Below are 20339 nucleotides of genomic sequence, written 5' to 3' on the forward strand. Positions count from 1 at the left end.
GACTGAATGTTTCCTTCAGATCTGAATCTTGATCATGTGATCTGTATGTTAGTGGGACCTTAAGGTGACAACTGTAACATGTTGTACATAAGACATCAGTTATTAAGCGTTAAATCTGTTCACAAGGTAAAATCTGTACCGAATGCACATTGCTATGGACCTGAAAGACTGCTTCCTTTCTCTCAACTATAAATGATCTAGGACACAAAAATTAGGCGAAGAGTGAATCTGTGTTGGTTTTGTATATAACCCTGAAGACTTATTTTGTGATTTCAGTGGGAAATAGAATTTACCTCACTGATACTTCACCTGGAAAAAGTACTTGATCTCCAACCTTCCAGGTTGATTTGTTGCTTGTTTAGCTTTATGAGGCGTTTGGTCATGGTTCTAGGTTAGTTTTGGATAGCATTAGACATCTCTGTGTGATTTCAGAAAAAATAAGATTTCATTACACAGGCAACTGTGTTATATCTGAGTTCTGATTCAGTGCCAGAGCCATTTGCAAGAAAACAATTTTCTAAATATTACCAAAAACTATGCAAACTAGTACTGACAGATGGCTGTAAGATAGACATTAAAATGGTCCACTTTAACAGTTTATATTGGATTTGGTTGCTGTTGTTGTGTTTAGGTTAATAAAAGGAAAGCAAACGACAAAATTCATGCATTTTGAAATGTAGACAATACTGGTGCATAATGAAATCAAGCATACATTATATATGCTATTACTGCACGTTGAACTTTGTTACAGAGTAAACTCTGGACTAATACTGAGGAAATAAACACAAATGAACACATTCCTAGGCAAATACTTTGAGTTTATATAGCAACGTCATGGTGAAGCTGTTTGTCTTTTCCTGATTTTCTGTTGTCCCCATGAAAGTCAACATCACTGCCTTAAATCTCCAAAGCTTTTATTCTGCTTTGTTCTTTCAATTTACTCCTGAGACAGTTATGGTCATAGCTTATTTTCTGTTATTTTCAGCAGAAGGGCAACCATCTTTCATTAAATCCCGAAACAAAAATACATCTCAGTCAGAGTAGTAGAAGGAAAATTATGTGTAGTGGAACCTGGTTTTTTTTCTCACTGAGATTATAATATGGCAACTATGAAGTATGAATTCATGATTTCCAGAATTTTTAATTATAGAAAAATAAGATGTCTTCATTTCTTCTACTGTTATGACTTAGTGATTCTGCTATGAATTACTGATGCTGTTATGGTTATTGATAAAAAGTATTGCTAGGAAATTAATATTGTATTCCTAACAAGATTTCAAATGTGATTTTTTTTGTCTTTATAAATTAATTCTCCAATATTTAAACTATGTTTCCAAGAAAAAATTAGTCAAATAATGAAAGACCAGTTGCTTGGTTTTGAGACACATTTTTACTTAAAAAAAGTATTCAACAGACAAGAATAGTAGAAACTGTATAATTGAAATGTCTTAAGGTCATTGTGCAGTGACCAGAGAGTCTCTATCAACAAATAGTGAAAAAAATACCTGTGAATAGCTTTTGGGTTATAATTTAATATACTTTTCTCAGGTTGACCTACACTTTATGAAAAAGATACCACCTGGAGCCGAAGCATCAAACATCTTAGTTGGTGAACTAGAGTTCCTGGACCGCGCGGTTGTTGCTTTTGTTAGGTTATCCCCTGCAGTGCTGCTTACAGGACTAGCAGAAGTTCCGATTCCAACAAGGTACAGTTGGTTTTATTTCTCTTCATGTTTTTCTCAGTTTGTGGGGGCAGGGTGATATGACCTTCAGCTTTTGTCAGTTACTGAGTTGCGAATTCAGTTCTTTCTTTAACAAAGACATTTATTAGACACATCTTTCCACTCATCCTTTAAATGATGTATATATGTATATTCAGAAACATGTCATTTGTGTCTGCAGATAATGGTTCTTCACAGAAGTACAAATGATTGCTTGTTAGGTTACAGCACACAGTTTATCCTATACAAATTGGTAATACTGCAGATGAAATACTAAGGTGAAATATTCAGCTTCTAAGAATATTTCATTTGAAACTGAAACTACTTGTGTGATGCTGCATAATTATAGCCAGAAGAAAGAAAAATGAAGAGGAAATAGAGTAAAGGGAAAAAAGAAACTGTGATTTGATTGACAAGGGAAGAGTGAATGAATGAAGAACACGCTGTAAATCTCATACTCCTCTAAAAGTTACTTTGTAGATACTTGCATGTAGTGAATGTGACTTTTAACTGTAAATTTTTACTAGATTAGTTTGTTCTAAGTTGAAACTTTTTCCTGATGAAGTACTTCAGTTGTGAGAACACATTATGAAAAAATTTTTTTAAAAAAGAAAGTCTAAAATAAACTTTGTAGTCAAATAGAAAGTATTTAAATAGACCTTCAGGTAAATTCTCAGTTGTGCTAAAATGCAGAAGACAGTTTTTTGACTAACATGAACTTTTTAAAAAATAAGCACTTTTGCATAAATTCCTAATTATCCTGAATTTTAATTATTTCATTTTCTTTTGCACAAGAATCAAGAAAATTTGGTTTTCTTTTGGTAGGTTTTTTTTTTTTTGGGGGAGGGCCAAAGTTGGGGGAGATTACAAGGAAAGGCTTCAGAAAAAAGCTCAGTTCCCCAATGCTCCTTACACACATGTAAAAGTCAAAAAAGACAAAGTCATATACAAAGTAACCAGAATGTAACTAAAATGTAAAAGAAAATTTTATACTGTTTATGTGACTGGGAGTTAGGATCTGAGTCTCAGCATTGCGTTTCATAGCGTAACACTCCTTCCTGAGTGTCTCTAACAACTGGAAGACACCACTGTCTTCTGTCAGAATTCTAGTTCTATAAACATTAAAAGAGGAAAGGGGAACAAGAGACAGAATATGTGCACAAACATATGCACAAATACAGAAAAAGGTGAAAGACTGCAATAATAGTTAAGTCAGTGAACTCAGATATGGGGGAATCACTTCAGAGTTTTGATCTGAATCAACCCCAGGAGGAAACAGGTTTCAGTTATTTCATGTGCACCTATTCTCTGCATTTTATAGAACCTCACTAGCCTCAGGCCTAGAGTAGATGCTATCCAGAGCCTTAATGGGAGTAAGAATGATATAAAAATTCCTTTTCTTCAGAGTAATTTAGCTTCCCCAATATTGCACTAAAATACCCCTATCAGAAAATGGTTGATTCTGTTGAGTTAATAAAATTAAATAAATTAATGTGTTCTGTACATAGACTATAATTGCATATATTTATTATGTAAGATGAGGTTTGTTATGTAAGGAGGCTTTGATAGTCTCACTCAAGTCTGCCTGTGAAGCTTATGGTATATTTTTGGAAGTTATTTTCATATTTTTTTTCTAACCAGAGCTTCATGTTTAAATGCATGTGTGAGGATCTTGAAGGAGATTATATATAATATTTGTCTTAGAGGTTCTTCTAGTCCAGTTTTTAAGTTTTTCTGCAGTGTATATAATTACTTTCAACTATCTATCCTTTGAAATATTCAAATTTACCTTTTATTTGCAGGTTTTTGTTTATTCTTCTTGGACCGCTGGGTAAAGGGCAACAATACCATGAGATTGGAAGATCAATTGCAACACTAATGACAGATGAGGTATTTTTATTCCTGGCTTGGTTTTAGTCATTTTGTACTGGCTGATGAGGTTTAATATGGAATCTCCAGTGTGGAATTGTCCAAATGAAATGTAGCTAATCATTCTAATGAGGCACAAAATAGCATTCTAGTTCATTTCATGATTCTGTAACAGCCCAGATTATGCTGCCATAAGGAGATAACAAAATGAGAAACAATGTTCATAAGCAAAACTATCCTTACAGAGAAGATGCCATTTTACACAGTTACTTCATAGTTGAATTAATTGTGTTTAAACTGTAGAACCTCTATAACATTTAGCACCCATAAGGATGTTTTTCCATAGCAGCTGGAGCTTCTATGAAAACTATTTACCAGAAACTCTAGTCAGTTGAAGCTGAGATTGTTTGGTAGGAACTGCGTGAAGTGCTTTCTGTTCCAGAGAAAAGGGGCCATTGTGAAAAAGATTGTGAGAGTATTCTTTCTCCATCTCTTTTCCTCCCTCATACTTGTCTCCCATTTTTCACAGGTGTTCCATGATGTTGCTTACAAAGCAAAAGACCGCAATGACTTGGTGTCTGGAATTGATGAGTTTCTTGATCAGGTTACTGTTCTCCCTCCTGGAGAGTGGGACCCAACAATTCGAATAGAACCACCTAAAAATGTTCCCTCTCAGGTTTGGACACTGTAAAATTCAGATACTTTTAAACATTGTGATGAATTTTTGCTAGGTAGAATTAAGTCTCATGAGTTTAGCATTTAGCAGAATCACTATATAGACATTTTGTGTGCTCTTTTGTTTAATTTGCTTTAAAAGATCCCTTGTCTTGCAATCATATGGTATAGCAATGGCATTTTGTGTAGATCAATACTAATTCACTCCTGAATGAAGACAGAGAGTTGTATCTAAAGATTCAAGGTCATAAGGATCTTTGATTATGTTGATCAGACACGGTCTGATTTTCTTCTAAGCTTATTACAAGAATTGACCAAAGCTGCCTGGCTTACTACTCTTTACAATGTTTTCTGATGCAAAATTTTCTGCGATCAATTCTTTAAATTTCTTAGACCACAGTTCCTTCTATTCTGGTTAAAGAACTTCTCTTAGAATAAAATTTGCATGTTTAGTCTTTCAACTCTCAAAGCCTGTTTCCTTTGCTAAAATTATGTTTTGGTTGCTAAGACCCATGCAGAATATCTTTTCCTTCTGGTAGGAGAAGCGTAAGATCCCGGGCGTGCCAAATGGAACTGCAGCCCATGGGGAAGCAGAGCAACCTGGAGGACACTCTGGACCAGAACTGCAACGCACGGGAAAGTTAGTGAAAGCATATGCAAGAGTTTAGGTGTTTTAATTGAAGCACTTCAAATGAATTATAATGGTCTGGTTCTTGCTCAAATGACTGGCTTGGCATATGATTTTTATTCAGGCATTTTTTCCTGATTTATGTTACCACATGGTTGAAAAGGACACTGCATGCTAATTTGCAGAGAGGGGGAGAGGACAAAAGGATTTGAGTTTTCACATTGTATTTATTGCAGGCTGCTTTCTCTATTATTTATAAAGGTCAGACATCTCTTAAACCTGATTAATATTTCTTATTGCTGTACAGCACAGAGGAAAAGTTGGGAATAGTCTTGTGCCATGTATTATGAATACTTACAATTATTTTGTAGTTGAAGTTTCTGGGTTGTGCTGCTCTAGCATTTCTTTTTTACCTCAGTAAGCCATGATATGTCCTGGTATGAGGCTATGATTACCACGGTGGCTGCAATATACACACATCAGAAGCAAGAATTTGCCCCAAGGAATACTTAAGTTCTCTCATCTAATATCTTGTGGTGTAAGTGCATCAGCTGTTAGTGGGTACCATAGTGCAGTCTAGTTGCGCTATAGACTTTTCTTTTACTTCGCTGCGAATTCATGCCTGCATAAGGCTAAAGATTCAGCTGCAGTTTTGGTGTACACAGTGAGGCAAACAAGATGATGGCCTGTAAACTTTTCTCTCCCCAATAAACCTGGTAATTGATGGCTTGAAGGATTGTTCTGATATTTAGGGAGATGGTAGCACTTTATCTTCCTCTTTAACCCAGCAACATCTGATCTTTCCAGTGCCTGTGAGAAAAAGAGCATTGTGGGGATGTTTACTTTAACTGTATTGTAAGGGAGCATCTGTTCCTAAATATGTGATTATATTTAGCACAGTGTAAATGACAAAAGATGTCAGTTCTTGTCCTTGGAAAATTGTGGTCTACATTCAATTCTATCATCAAGTGTATTGAGGAACAGGTTCCTAAATAATGTGAAACTCTGTATGTAGACATGTAGGCAAATGGGCACTGTGGTGGCTGATTAAACAAATGGAAAGAATTATTCCACATAATAAATAAGGTTTTACGTGTGGAGCTAACAACTGTTCAGAAGCTTTGCATCTGGATGATCAGATGAAGATTTTATGAGAAAAACAAGCAAATCAGTTTGTTTTAAAAATGCCATTTCCTGTTTAAAGTTATCAAGACAGGGTTCCCAGAAGCTTTTTTCTGGGAAAATGAACTGTAAGAGTATGTATCATTTGATCAAGCAACAATAACTTCTCTTCAGGGTATTTAAAGCAATACTGTGGAAGAAAGTTTGAGATGCCTTTTTCAGTAATTGGACCTCTTCTAATTTTTTTTAGATTTTTTGGAGGATTGATTTTAGATATAAAAAGAAAAGCTCCCTTCTTCTGGAGTGACTTCAGGGATGCTCTCAGTCTGCAGTGTCTGGCATCATTTTTGTTTCTCTACTGTGCTTGCATGTCTCCTGTCATCACATTTGGTGGTCTGCTGGGAGAAGCAACTGAAGGTCGTATAGTATGTGTTAAATCTGAACTTTTAAAACAAACATTCCTAGGTTTGTGGTTAGTATTTGCTTACTGTTGCATGAATCACCTTTAAATATTGGTTTATATTCAATGTTTAGAAGGCTACAGAGTAAGATGTTGCAAAAAGAACCTGTTTGAAAATTTATGGACACTTCTTTCTGTATCATATTCAGAGTGCAATAGAATCGCTGTTTGGAGCATCCATGACTGGAATTGCCTACTCCCTCTTTGGTGGACAGCCACTCACTATACTTGGAAGCACAGGACCAGTTTTAGTATTTGAGAAGATCTTATTCAAATTCTGCAAGTAAGTGAAGATCATGATACACAGCATCCCTTGGATGTTGTTAGGTAGAGACACTGATCCCAAAGTTCCAACATCTTCAAAATGAGATCAACAGTTTGTTTTGAGTGCACTGCTTAGGCTTTCAAAGTCTGAAAATTATGCAGGCACTGAGACAAGTGAATTGATGGTAATGCAAAAAGGTTGATTTGGTGGTGGTGTTGTTTGGTTGGTTTTTTTTATTGTATCATTTTCTACTCTGAGACAATACATTTTAATCTGTGGTTTTTCTCATCCCTAACTCATGGAAAAGATTTTACCTTTCACTCAGGAATTAAGTGCAGTGGCAAGGGTGCCATCTTTCATTAATCACTAATATAGACCCTGCCCTTCCTCCACCTAAACAAAGAAGAGGTGAAGCATCATACCAGAGCAGCATATGCCCATGTTTACGTTAATGTGCTATACATGACATACCTCTGCCACAGAGTGGGTAAAAATTATGTCTGTATCTCGGCAACCATCATGCTTCTCTGCAGTCATATTTGCTTTTCTGCCTCATTGCTGTGACAAGGACTTTTTCATCAAAATCTCCTGAGCATCATACAGTAGGAGACCCTGCTTACCACCCCAAAAAGCTCTTTTCTCACCTTCAGGTAGACCTTTCAGTTCTCTGTGATAGTGTCACACAACATGGAGCCCTACTGTCAGATGCAATAATCATACAAGATTTTGATGAATGTTGTTATTATAGCTACTCTTGCAGCTTAAGAAGAAATTGGCAGGTGTTGACTGTTCACAAGACAGAATATGGGATAAAAGTGGGTGGACCTTACGTACTTCATGAGTGTGACTACTCTCAAAGCTGTTCGCTCATTTTAGCAGAGATAGAGCTCTCTTGTGTCTTGTTAACTTGGAGGAGAGCTCAGGTCAGGAGGTGACTTGACAGTGTCTTCAGTTCACAATAGGCAAATAATTTCCTTTGCAGAGTGCTCCCAGAATCACAAATCCATCCCTAAGCAAAGTAAATTTTGGAGGCACCTCTTTTGCATTACTGTGGCTGGACAAAACATAACATAAACTGTGTTTAATTTTTTTTTTTGTGGTTTTTTTTTTTTTTGTTTGTTTGTTTGTTTGTTTGTTTTTGTGTTTAGAGAGTACGGGTTGTCATACCTTTCTCTGAGAGCTAGCATTGGACTGTGGACTGCAATCCTGTGCATCATCCTTGTTGCAACTGATGCAAGCTCCCTAGTCTGCTACATTACCCGGTTTACTGAAGAAGCTTTTGCTTCTCTTATCTGCATCATTTTCATTTATGAGGCCTTAGAGAAGCTATTTCATCTCAGTGAGACATATCCAATCAACATGCATAATAATTTGGATCTGCTGACAAAGTACTCGTAAGTAAGATTTTTTTTTTTTTTTCTTCTATTAATACCATTTTGGTTTTGTTTGTTCGTATGTTGTGTTTTCTCTATGAGGAAAGCAAACCAATGCACAGCTGGAAAAGTTTGCAGTAGTTGTAAACTTAACATGTGGAAGCTGTTGTGTTAGGCATGATGCTGGCATATGGAAGCAGTAATTTTTAGAAGTATCTTTACAAGCAGTAAGCATTTACTTAAGTGAAAAATATCTTGACTTGGAGTTTGGAAAAGTTTACACAAATGCAACTTGGAAGACATAGATTGAAAGAGTAGGTCCTTATTCACATTTTTGTTTAATGAGGTGTAGTTCAATGATCTGTGCCTATAACCATGTACTGATGATTTATAATATTTTATTGGGTGTTCAACATTTTAATATAATATTTATCTGTTTTTTTAGTTGTTGGGTTGTTTTGTGTTTTCACCTCCCAAACTGAAGTATTGATCTACCTAAAAAGGATATAATCTGATGTATTTTAACTCCTCCTCCTGTATTTTAACCTCTCTGACAGTTAAGGATCAAGCTTCTATAACTGAAGTGGATTTGGAATTCTTAGGTGCTTCTCAGCAGTGATTGATTTTGTCATAATCAATTTGTTCTTAATAACAAGGTTTTTAATATAAGTCCATTTAAGCAGCTTTAGTTTATTTGTAGAGTTTTGACAGGTATTGTTCTACCTGGGGAATAAAAAAGTGAATGGTTTTAATCAATACAGTTTCACTGAGATGTGAAACCTTTTGTTTTTGTAATACGAGAACAAAAATGTTCTTCTAGTAAAGGACAAGATCCTCGTCTGTCCTGAAGCCAATTAAGCCTGGTCACCTCAGCAACTAGAATGTCATTAAAAAGCATTTCCAGAGAAGATTCCCCTCTAGAAATGTCTTTGTTATTTCATTGAACTCATTTGAACCCTTTTCATGAGCAGGGTGGGGCCCAAAAGGAACAATGCTTGAACAGTGCCACATCTTCTGTTCACTGGAAAAACAGGAGTATCTCAACCAAATGTCTCATTTGCATTTTAAGCTGGGAAAAACAAAACATAGCAACGGAGAAAACATTTGAGCTTTGTATATGTTATCACTAGAAAAATAGTTAGAAAATCCTGAATCTGAATGCACATTCTATACCTTAATACGCAGAACAAGTTAAATTACAGAAACTATAGCTCTGCTGTGACATACTCTCTCCTCCTGCTGAAAAACATATTCATCTCTGAAAGTTTAATCAGTAGACAAAGGAGTATTAATTTGAAGGGAAAGCAATAATCATCAAGAATAGATCATGTATGCAGGTGAGGTTATATCCTGGTCTCATTTAATTTCACTTAAATTCTATGAAGTCGGTCTTTTACTCTGAAGAGCCTCATATAGCACAGTGTTTGTGGATTAAGTTTTCTTTGCCTAACTACTTAAAAATAGTTGTCTCAAAGAGAAAGAAAATAAGATGTTCTCATATGGTTTTGAAAGACAGATGTTGAAATACTATACAAAGACATAAAATTATTCAGAAACCATTTAGCAGGCAGAGCTGAAATGTTAAAATATGTCATGAAAGCATAAATGCAAATAACAATACTGATTCCTGGGTGTGTAGCTTTATTTGTGGATAGCTGAATCCTGTGACACTGCTTGAGATTCCAGAGAAATAAGATTAAGTGTCTTGCTTGTATGGGGGTACATTGATACGTTTCTCTATATTTTATGAAAGTATTTTATCATCACAGTCCTTATGTTTACAAGGAAAAGGTTTTGGTTTTATTTAAAATTCCATTCATTAATCAGAATCCCATATTAATTTTTGAAGAGTGGTATTTATTTCCCATCTGACCTTGGTAACTCTTCATTGAATGTAGAATCTGCAAAGCATGCAGAATGGTGAAAGAACAGCAATTCTCTTCCTCCAGTTACATCTGTTGACCTGTCATGTCCTACAGTGTTGGAATACCAGCACAACAGTTTTAGAGTCTTCCAAACACAATTCCTGAAGGAGAAGTGTCTTTCAGATGTTTGGAACAAAGATTTGACCACTGCATGGTAGTTTCAAACACATATATGGCCATCAAAATTATTTGATATAATAATTTTGTAGTTATTTGAGGTCATCATTTCATACCTATTGTTTCAGATATTCTTTCACTCCGTGTAGATAGTACAAATAAATTGACTTTTAAACTCTTGTACTGCATTTCTCTTTTGGCATTTATGTTGTATCTTCTACTTGCATCAATATCTTCTTTATTATTGATATCACATCCATGGCAACTGACCCCACTAATACCAAAATATTTATCTCTAAACATAGGTATAGGCAACATATCTCTTATGGGATGTGGCTTATTTTTTTTTAACCCTAAAACTGATGGAAATGCCATTGATTACCTTGTAAGAGCACATGTGTTGATTCCAAGGATCTGTACTCTGAACACAGCAAAGTGATAATTCCAACCTCTTTTATCTTCCCTCCCTTCTCTTTCATCTGAGTTTTTCTTAGTTGTTCAGAACCATCCCAGACAGGTTGGGAGAACAGAAAGATGTGCTCTTTTGGAGCAATTCTACATCAGCTGCCCAAATGACTAGTGCTTTCACGGCAGGCTTAGTGCAACCTAAACTTCAAGGGTTTCCTGTGCAGATACATGCATATTACTGTGTCCAGACACAGTGGCCATTTGCCCAGAAGGTATTACAGTTATCATCCCCACAAGAAAAGACATTTCAAATAGCCCTTAGTCCCTGCTTAAATGTCTGTACACATCTCAGTTCCAGAAAGATTGGACATGAGAAGAACAACAGGAAAAAAAGCTTACTTGAAATAAAAATCTCATTTTTGTGTACTTGAAATTGGGGAATATTGCTTTCACAAGGAATTAGAAGCTTTTTCGGCAGCATTTGACTCCAGTCCTTCTACTTGCAGTTTAAATGGGTAACAAACTTGGGCTGAAACTGGTCCTTTCCTTAAAGGACCAGCATACTCTGTTACAGAAGCTAATTAGTATCTGCTGTTTTGCTAATTAAAACAGCTGTTTGCATTTTCCTCTTTGGGGATTTTAAAGACAAGTTTTTAATTGTTAGTAAAGCTTTGGCAGTTCTTTAATTAGCGATGGGTGAACTTCAAAAGGTTGTGTGACTTACTTCTCTTTGAATGCTCAGCCAAAGCTTATGTAAAACTTTATCTTGGATCTGCAATTCTATGCTAGAAAACTCAGGTTATACTGTAAAATTTCTGTATTTTCCATGGTCTGCCTGCGGCCCACTCAAAAAGTTGATAATAAATAGGTCAGGGCACTGTACACATTAAAAACATTAAGTGTATGCTGTAGCCCAGCCCTCCTCTCTTCCCCCATGGGCTTTCTGAGGATACTCTGATGATGTTCTCAGGTAGTCCTTCTACATCCCAGTACTGTTGCCTTTGCCCTGGAGAACGCATGAGTTTGACCCAGTAAAAGTCATTGGCATGCTGTTAATACTGTCCTTTGGAGTACTAGAAAAACAAAGAAAATTGTATTTTAAAATGGTTGGTATTTCAACCAGATTGGAACCATATTTCAAGTGAGAAAGAAAACCCATTCTGTATTTTGGGTGGGTTTGAATTCTGTCATAAACAGTCTCTGTTGCAGGAGTTTCATGTAAAAGGCTGTACTGCATGCATCTCCTTGATATTTGAGTATAAGAGTTACTACTAGGATCTGCCATAATAAATCTTAGAAGACTATAGAAAAAAAGAGTCAGAACAGTTGTTTGTTTGGTGTGGTTTTTTTTTTTAATGAAGCATACCCAAATATTTGAAAATCAGCTGAAAGTCCTTGTAAAAGATTTCTCAAAAATTTGTATTTATCATTTTACCATTTAGGTGGGAGATGCGAGTCTGAGTCTGTTACAGAATTCTATCTCGAAAAACCAAAAAATATCCTTATGCATGATCTAATCAATGTAGAACTAGTCCTAATGCACTTTTAACTCATTTTCTTTATTATGCTTGTTTGCTATTCTGTGTTGAAATATTTGCCCTAATCATCAGGTGATGTAGCTTCAGGCCAATCCATTAATTCATATGTAACTTTTCTTTAAAACACCATTTTAACAATAAGGACTCTAAAGAATAAAGCATTTAAGAGCTAAATTGGAAGAAGGGACAAAAGACAACCTGATTTTCAGTGTGCTACTGTGCTGCAATTTCTTTTCAAATTGCATTGTTTTGAAGGAATTTAAATACAGTGGCTGTGTTGTTTTGTAAATGAAATACACATACACTCTGATCTGGGCTTTTCTTTCTTCTTCTTTTTTTCTGTGACCTTTTTTTATTTTTCATGCCATTAGCATTTGTGGGTTGGCATAGCAACTCTCTTATTTCTGCACTCTCCTCCTCCTGCTTTTTCCTACCTCTGTAGCAAATATATCTCTAGTTAGTGAATCCTGTCTGGAACACTGATGCACATCACTTTTAATGTGTATTTTAAATATTAGGATATCACTTTTGCTAGGAAAGGAGAGCCCTACAACTGGGTGGGTTAAAAACAGAGATTCTCAAAAGGAGAACAAAGTAAGCATTGTGGATGAAAGGAACATGATTTAGAAAGCAATCCAGTATTTTTAAAAATACAAGCATTTTAAGATAATTATCTTAGAATACAGAAGATAGTTATTTCTCAGTGTGAGGTTGCTTAGATCTTGGGACTCCATATACCTTTTAGTTTTTACTAATTCTTTTTTTTTCAGAGTGATGAATTTGTGTTGTTTTTAATAATTCTTTACCAGAAGTTACTCAATTATTAACAGATTACATTGAATAATTTTAAAGTGATTTCTTGGCATAGTAATATGCATATTGCAATCTGTCTTGGTATTGACATGCACTTAAGCATTAGGAGTAGAAAATCCCACTCTGATGTAATTAAGGAGCCAAGATCATGTCAATCTTGGTATCTTTTGCAGGCTATGGAAACCATTGCTTCTAGAAGGCATTGCAAAGATTTAATTTTGTGCATACTACTGTTTGCACAGGCAAGTTTTAAATCATTCCTTTCTGAATAACTTAATCTAAGTACATTATTATTGGATGCAAATTGTTTTGGTTTATACTCTGTATTCCTTAACTGCTGCTGGTGGAATGAGAAGAGTTAGTGATGATAAGCACAGAATTTCTCATTAGGATCCCAAGCATGTAATTGCATTCCAGTTCCTGTAAGGATTTCTTTGAACTCAAATATGAGTATAGATTTTCCTTTTCCGTTCCCTTATATTATTTCTGAACCAGCATTATACTGAATCTCTTCTCCTTGGGTGTATGATTTTTTGAACTTTGGAAATATGGTGAAGCAACATCCTGGAACTGTTTCACAGTGAAAGGTTTTAGGTGGATTTTCAATATCGCATAGTTACACTGTTCTGCACTTCAACTTCCATGTATGTTAGTTACATATCATAGTACTGCTAAGAATGCATGGACTGCATACTGCACCAGGTAGCTAATAAAGACCAACATTTATGAGTGACAGTCAAGGTTAACAAAACTCCAGTGTGATTAAAAATCTGTTTTGTGAACTTTCCCCTTGACAGAACAACAGTCTCCTCCTGATGTGCTATCCAAAGAAATCTGATTCTTTGAGATTTCTTCACTCTAACAGAGTTTCACCCCCTCAGATTTATCTCTGTGTGTGTGTGAAATTGTTGTGCTTCTGAGTGCATTGTGTAGGTACTTTTACAGAATTTTCTGTCTTCCTCCTGAACTTCACTAACAAAACTATATATACTTCCAACTTCAGAGAATAGTATACACAGATGCCTTCTGATGTTTGTGATTGTCAGAAATGGGCTACTTAATGACTCAGTGGTCTAATTCAGGATGGCAGATCTCATGAATAAATGAAGAAAAAGTCTTGTCTTGCCATGACAGCTGTACTTTGAAAGGATTTTTTGATACTGAGAATAGAATTTAACTGACAAGTCCATTTCCCATCAGTATTAATTATTTTTCTTCCAGTCTCTTCTCCACCGAGACTTTGATTTTGTCGCTATGAATTCTGACATGAGAAGGAATAGTTAAATTTAATGCTAGGGATATACAGGTTTGTTTTGTTTTTTTTGTAGGTATGGGATAGCAGAGAAAAGTCATCCTCAACGATATCATTGTTTCCTTTCCATAGCAGTAGTTGGACAAATAGAAGGACTCTGTGAGTGTCCATAATTCACATGAAGATGGTGTATTTGGAGGCAATTAAAGCGTGCATAGCATTCTGCTATTGATGTACTTTCCTTCAGCCTTATAAATGCAGTTATAAGAATATGTATGCATATATTCTTATACCTTACTTTAGAAACAAAATTAGTGATGCTGCCTTCCATTTCATACCATCTTATTATTCTGTCTGTTATGTGATCAGTGCATAGCACACTTGTAGAGCATACCCTGTGTCTTAGGGGAAAAACTTCCTACTCATAGTGCCAAATATGTGCTCTGGTATTCAGCAAGACATTGTTTAAACAAGCACATGTTGTAACTCATTTGTCATACTTTAATAAGATAAATATTCATATTGAGCAAATCTCATTCTCTACCTTAAGTGAGCCAGAAAGAGATTTTGCCCTTCTAGGAAGGGTAAACGGTATGTTGGCTAATGATGAAGAAGCTGCAGTTGCATCTTCTATGGATCTGATCCTTAGTTAGTATAAATAGGCATAGCTTGAAGTATGTACATGCTGGAAAAATAGGAGCTCCAAAACAGTGCCTTATGAATTGGATAAAAATCACCAATAGTAAGTGCCTTCTAGTCTTGAAAACAGCACACTGAAAAATGGCAAGAGCCTAAGGATGAATGGCCATGAGGCTTTTGGAGAACCTGCATCATTTATGTATGTTTTATTTACTCACAAAACCAATGTACAAGGTTCTTGTTCAAAGGTCTTTTACTGGCTGTAATGGCAAGCAGAATGGACTAGCACCATGCTGCATGTTTAAGGTCTGTATGGGGAGGAGAGTGCACGTGACAGGTTGAAGAGAGAAAATGGCGAAGAACATGCCTGAAGTACTAGGGGTAAGACGTGGAAATTGGAGGGATTTCCCCAGCAGATTCAGGTTAAATTCAGCTGAACAAATAGGTATAGGGAATAAGTTTCTTCTTTTATAGTAAACAGAAAGTTGCAGTCAGGATGAAAGTGTTTTTATTGCAGAACCTTTCACCTGACTAGTTGCGCAACAGTGATATTTATCTTTTATTGCTAATCTATGAAGGAGGAGGGAAATACTCACTGGCTTTACATCTAAAAGGTTCCTATTTTACTAACCCATATTCCTTTTCCCATTTAATGGTTGGACTTGAGGATCTTAAAGGTCTTTTCCAACCTAGTTGATTCTATGATTCTGTGATTGTCCAACGAAAGAAGGATCATACAGTCTTTTTAGTGCCATTAAGGACAGCAATATCTATTCCTTTTGCAGAACAAAGAACACTTCTAGTTGTCTGAGATGTCCCAAAGTTGTTCTTGTCAGATCGTAGCTCTGTTCTTTGAAAACAGGACAAATTGTAGGAAATGTTGCACACTTAAGTTGTGATAGCGGCCTCAAGTTAATGAAAGTTATGAAATTAAGTTTTATGAAATGAAAGCAAAAAGAGGTAGGAAAAACGTGGGGAGGTTGGAAGGATTAAGAAGGGAAGGGGTGTGCCGTCAGTGACCTATACTGCCTATATTGTTATAGTTAGATTGGTGCTGAAGATTTAGCTCCAATCATGATCCTCCTGTAAAAGGGAGCGAGGTACAGACTCCAGAGGATACCAGATTGTCAGCCAGTCCTAAAGTGTATTATTTCTAATCTACCTTTGTACCCCATCTTGATTTGCCACAGACTTCTTGAGCATCTTGGAAGATGTAATGGCAATAAAGACTCCTTGCTGTAGTTACTTTTCTAGCTAGCAGGTTCAGGCCATTGTTTTTCTTACTTTCTCCTTTTGTCAGTTCTGATCTTGTGGCATTTCTCCTGCAGTTTCCTGAAGTATGTCTTGTCTGAATTGGTTCATATCTCAGATTTATAAGCTACTTTGTAATAGGCTGTATTAGATATTTAAACACCCTAGAAGAAATCAAGCTCCGTTGATTTTTTTCCTAGTTGCAAAATACGGACATTTAAAACGCAGTAAAGAGTGACCTGTGTCTGGGTAACTAGTGCCATTTTAGATTTCAGCCTTCATCTGCTTGAAAGCAAAAGCATGAGTCACCATAGATGCTCTCACATATGTGCCAACTGATCATGGATGTCACAGGTACCATGGGGTATATAGGCGCCCATGTTTAGATATCTGAATTGCTCGCAGGAGATCAGAATGTCTTGCAGTAGCCAAGATTGTAAAGATGCAAAAAGAATTGTTCTGTCATCAGTGTGATGAAAGGGGTGTATTGCGAGATTGGCAGCAGAGACTTTTTTTTTTCACTATAGAATAGTTGGTACTGTAGTTGGAGCTGAATATGTTGCTTAGAAAATAAAAGTATATATATGCTCATTGATAATAGCATGAACTCCACATATATCTCATAGTGGGCAAGTGCTCAGCACTTTTAAACAACTTTACAAGAACTTAAGAGCATTTGAACTTCCAAGAGGCAATCAGGTTTTTTTTATTCCAGCCTTCTGAGTAATATTTTGTCAAGAAAGTAGAAAGATGTGTTAGTGGTTAACAGTTCAGCCTAACTTACTTTTTCTCCTGAGAGCTGACCTCTCAGAGTAAAAAATGACAATGAAAGAGAATAAAAGTTTTAAAAGATTAAAGTAGAAAGTTTATTTCACTAATGTGAGTTTCTCCTTACAGGTCAGTTGTGTTGGGAAATAGCCATCATTAAAGCAGTTGCATCTGTTATGAAATGTCACATTTTGGTAGATAATTTTTTACATTTTGGCACCATATGGTACCTCCAATTGTGTTGGTTTTGGGCTGGATAGGGAATTTCTTGCTACCTCACTTTTCTATAAAGTTAAACATTTAGCGTGATGCTGGAAGACAGTTATACCATGGTGCAATCTCACTTCAAAAGGTCAGTGTTGCCAAAGGATGCGTAATATTGAAAACAATGTAATTTTTATATATATATATATTTGTATATATATTTAAAACCACTGAGGTCATTGTCTGAATTATCTTCTCAGTAGAAGGCAGGATCTGATTTTTACAGTTAGGGCCTAATTCTGTGCTTGGGTGTGGGTGATTTTGGCTTACATGATTGGAGATTGCACAAGTCACTTATTGCTGATGAGCGATCTGCCATTGGTAAATGCCTGTGAAATTTGTTAAAGGCTAGACTGGAATGCTGTGAAGGAGGAAAGTGGTATTGATACAGAAATAAACAGGGTGATGATATCATTTGAAGGTAAATTACTTGAGCTGTATTAAGCTATAGCTTCAATTGTCAGGTTTCTGACTAAGGTAAGAAAATTTGACTCCTTTAACTTTTAAATGTATCTTTGCAATTTGCAGTAAGCGTAGCTGTACCATGTAGTCTTGGTGACATGCACAGTCTTCCCTTCTAGTGAGAAAGTGACTGTGATTGAACAGCCCACGTCACCTTGGCCTACTGTAATCAAACCCAAATGGGCCGTCACCCAGTATCTGGCCAGTCTGCGATCAGCGATGGACATCAGAGGGCAGGGAGCTCCTGTGCTCACAGGAAACAGTAGTAACCTGAAACAGCCACCTCCATATTGTTGCATGAACATCAAATACTTCCTTGCAACGACATAGACATACTGTTGACTTTATTATGTTACTGTAGCTCACTAGTTGTGATGTGCTTCATTTGACACATTCTGTAATATTTTAAACTATGCATTGAGCACACATTCGTTCTGCATCTGGGGCCTGATCCAAAACATTAGATACATTTGAAAGATCAGTCCACTTTAAGGACTTTTGGCTCAGGCCCTCTGTTTCTCTGAATGCTGTTGCTTCATTTTATTTTAATTTTTTAATTGCTTTTTGTTGATGGGCTGTAAGGGTTTTTTCTTTCTTTTATAAATAGCTGCATTTAAAGTAAAAGCAAGGAGTTGCACAAAGACAACCTGCATCTCTCTCTATGTATGTAGTAAATGCAGCTGTTGTCACATGTATAGTATTGTAATCAAAATACAGTGTCACTATTCTGTACGCATAACGTAGATGGTAGAATTTTTTACATCAAAAATACTCCAAATCTAGATGAGAATTGTCCTTTTGTGGAAATATAAACAGCTGCGTACAAAGTAGATGGCAGGGGTTAAGTGAATAAACGGATAGTCTTCTAGAACTGGAATGTAAAAACATGCTTACCGGATCTCCACTTCATAGTCAGGTGTTATCCTGTCCCCAGCTACTCCCGAAGACTTTATCAGAGAGTACAGAATGTATTTACAGCCATCATAATCACATTAAAATAGTGGCAGGATAGATAGTACTATAAATTTTTAAAGTGGTATTAAAGAGAACTGCAAAACACACTTGACATGTTGGAACCTATTGAGTATCCCGCATATTTTAAAGGCTTTGTTAAACAAAAAACTTCCCACAGTTGCTTCAGAGGCTTTAAAGACTTAATTTTGATTTTAAATTGCCTATTTGGAGTATTGTCCTCCCACACTGCCTCTTCACATTTTGTATGCTAAAATATGCAATATAGAATGAAAAGCATGCTTTTAAAACAGCTGTGGGGAAAGAAAAAACAGTGGACACAGAAGTTCACAGCACCTTTGGTACTGGTGATCTTGCAGAGCCCTGGTTGTTGACTGGGCAGTTTGCAGTTTTGCATGCAAAGGTGCTCTGGTAAAGAGAAAGAAAGAGGATACGGACAGTTTGCATTTGAGAAATGTATCCCATGTAGTAGAGGAGTGTTAGGTATAAGGGGGTGGGACAGGACTGGCACTTTCTCAGTATTGCAAACTGTGCCTGGGGGTATCAATAGAACAGGAGGAAAATAGGTGAAAAAGCTTGCTGTGGACAGTGGTTTAAATATGTCACGTTACATACTACATATGCATATGCACCTCACGGCAAATTATACTCTAGTAATAGCACAGCTACTGAACTACAAACTGCTTCAAAGCATGCGTTTCCTGAATTCATTTGAACTGAAATTATCTGGCAAAGCAGAGCACAATTTCAATATGTCATAAAGTTGATAATTTGGATTAATATCTGATAGATTTTTTTATTATTAAGGAAAAAATATTACTTTGTCTTTTCAGATGCAATTGTGTGGAACCAGAGCATCCTAGCAATAAAACCTTACGATACTGGCAGGACTACAATATATCTGCATCTGATGTGCCATGGGGGAACCTAACTGTGTCAGTAAGTGACATATTTATGCATAAGCATAAATAATTTTGTCTCTCCTACAGCAGCAAATATATTGAAAAAAACCCCAAAGTTTTTCTGATCATATTTGTTCAATTGAAGCATAAAATATACTTAATTGAACAAAGATTAACATAGAGTTAGTAGCGTGATCTCATTGTAAGCATTTTGCAGCCCTTGATGGTACACATTAGAGCAAGTATTGTGCATTTTTTGCCCTGCTTTGGAAACTTCTTGACACACTAACACAAGCGTTTGACTAGGATTAGGTCTAAACATGTCAAATAACAATGGATTTTTCCTAAATTCTGCCAGATGACAAAACCAAAGCTCCTTTGAGTAGAAATACCAGATGCATTTATTTCCTCTAAAATATTCTTACAGCTGGATGGGCTATAAAGGAGAGTAGGAGAAGAAATTTTGTAAAGTTTTCTGTTAAGTGAACAAATTTATCTCTTAAATAGACCTCCAGTGTTAGCTGTGTCAGTTGTGTCAGGTTTTTTTTTTGAGGGAACAGGGCGGGTGGGGAAGAACCAAGCTACAGACAGTTTGGGGTGCTTGCATGGATATGCAGATTGATTCAAAATGATGCATTCTAGGTTTAAAAGATTTATTACTTCAGGTTTGCCTTCGTTAAAGCAATATATGCAACTTGATTAAAATGCCGTATTGATTTTTTCCCTCACAGATGTATCATTTCATTACACAGCCAAAGGGGATTGAGTGCAAAAGACACCAAACTGAAGTCTTCTCGCAAAAATGTATCTGTATTAACCTCATTGTAGGCATAACCAAATGAAACACTTAAAAGCCAGTCCAGCGAACTGACTCCATCACATACTTTTTTTTTTTCTTGCAAAGGTAGGAATGCA

The 20339-nt window shown here is 36.1% G+C and overlaps 1 protein-coding gene across 2 annotated transcripts in view; it reads left to right on the forward strand.

The window, feature by feature from the left end:
• Positions 1 to 20339, forward strand: part of SLC4A10 (solute carrier family 4 member 10) — a gene marked incomplete at both ends in the record, with an annotated part of 157760 nt that overhangs the window by 117384 nt on the left and 20037 nt on the right. For both annotated transcript variants that reach the window (XM_080620348.1, XM_080620347.1), the window contains 8 exons: positions 1549 to 1706; positions 3524 to 3611; positions 4120 to 4266; positions 4805 to 4905; positions 6266 to 6440; positions 6625 to 6758; positions 7889 to 8134; positions 19356 to 19461. In XM_080620348.1, the coding sequence (XP_080476474.1) occupies positions 1549 to 1706; positions 3524 to 3611; positions 4120 to 4266; positions 4805 to 4905; positions 6266 to 6440; positions 6625 to 6758; positions 7889 to 8134; positions 19356 to 19461 (1155 nt within the window). The remainder of the gene's footprint in view (positions 1 to 1548; positions 1707 to 3523; positions 3612 to 4119; positions 4267 to 4804; positions 4906 to 6265; positions 6441 to 6624; positions 6759 to 7888; positions 8135 to 19355; positions 19462 to 20339) is intronic.

Source organism: Psittacula echo, assembly GCF_963264785.1.
Source record: "Psittacula echo genome assembly, chromosome: 6".
NCBI lineage: Eukaryota > Metazoa > Chordata > Aves > Psittaciformes > Psittacidae > Psittacula > Psittacula echo.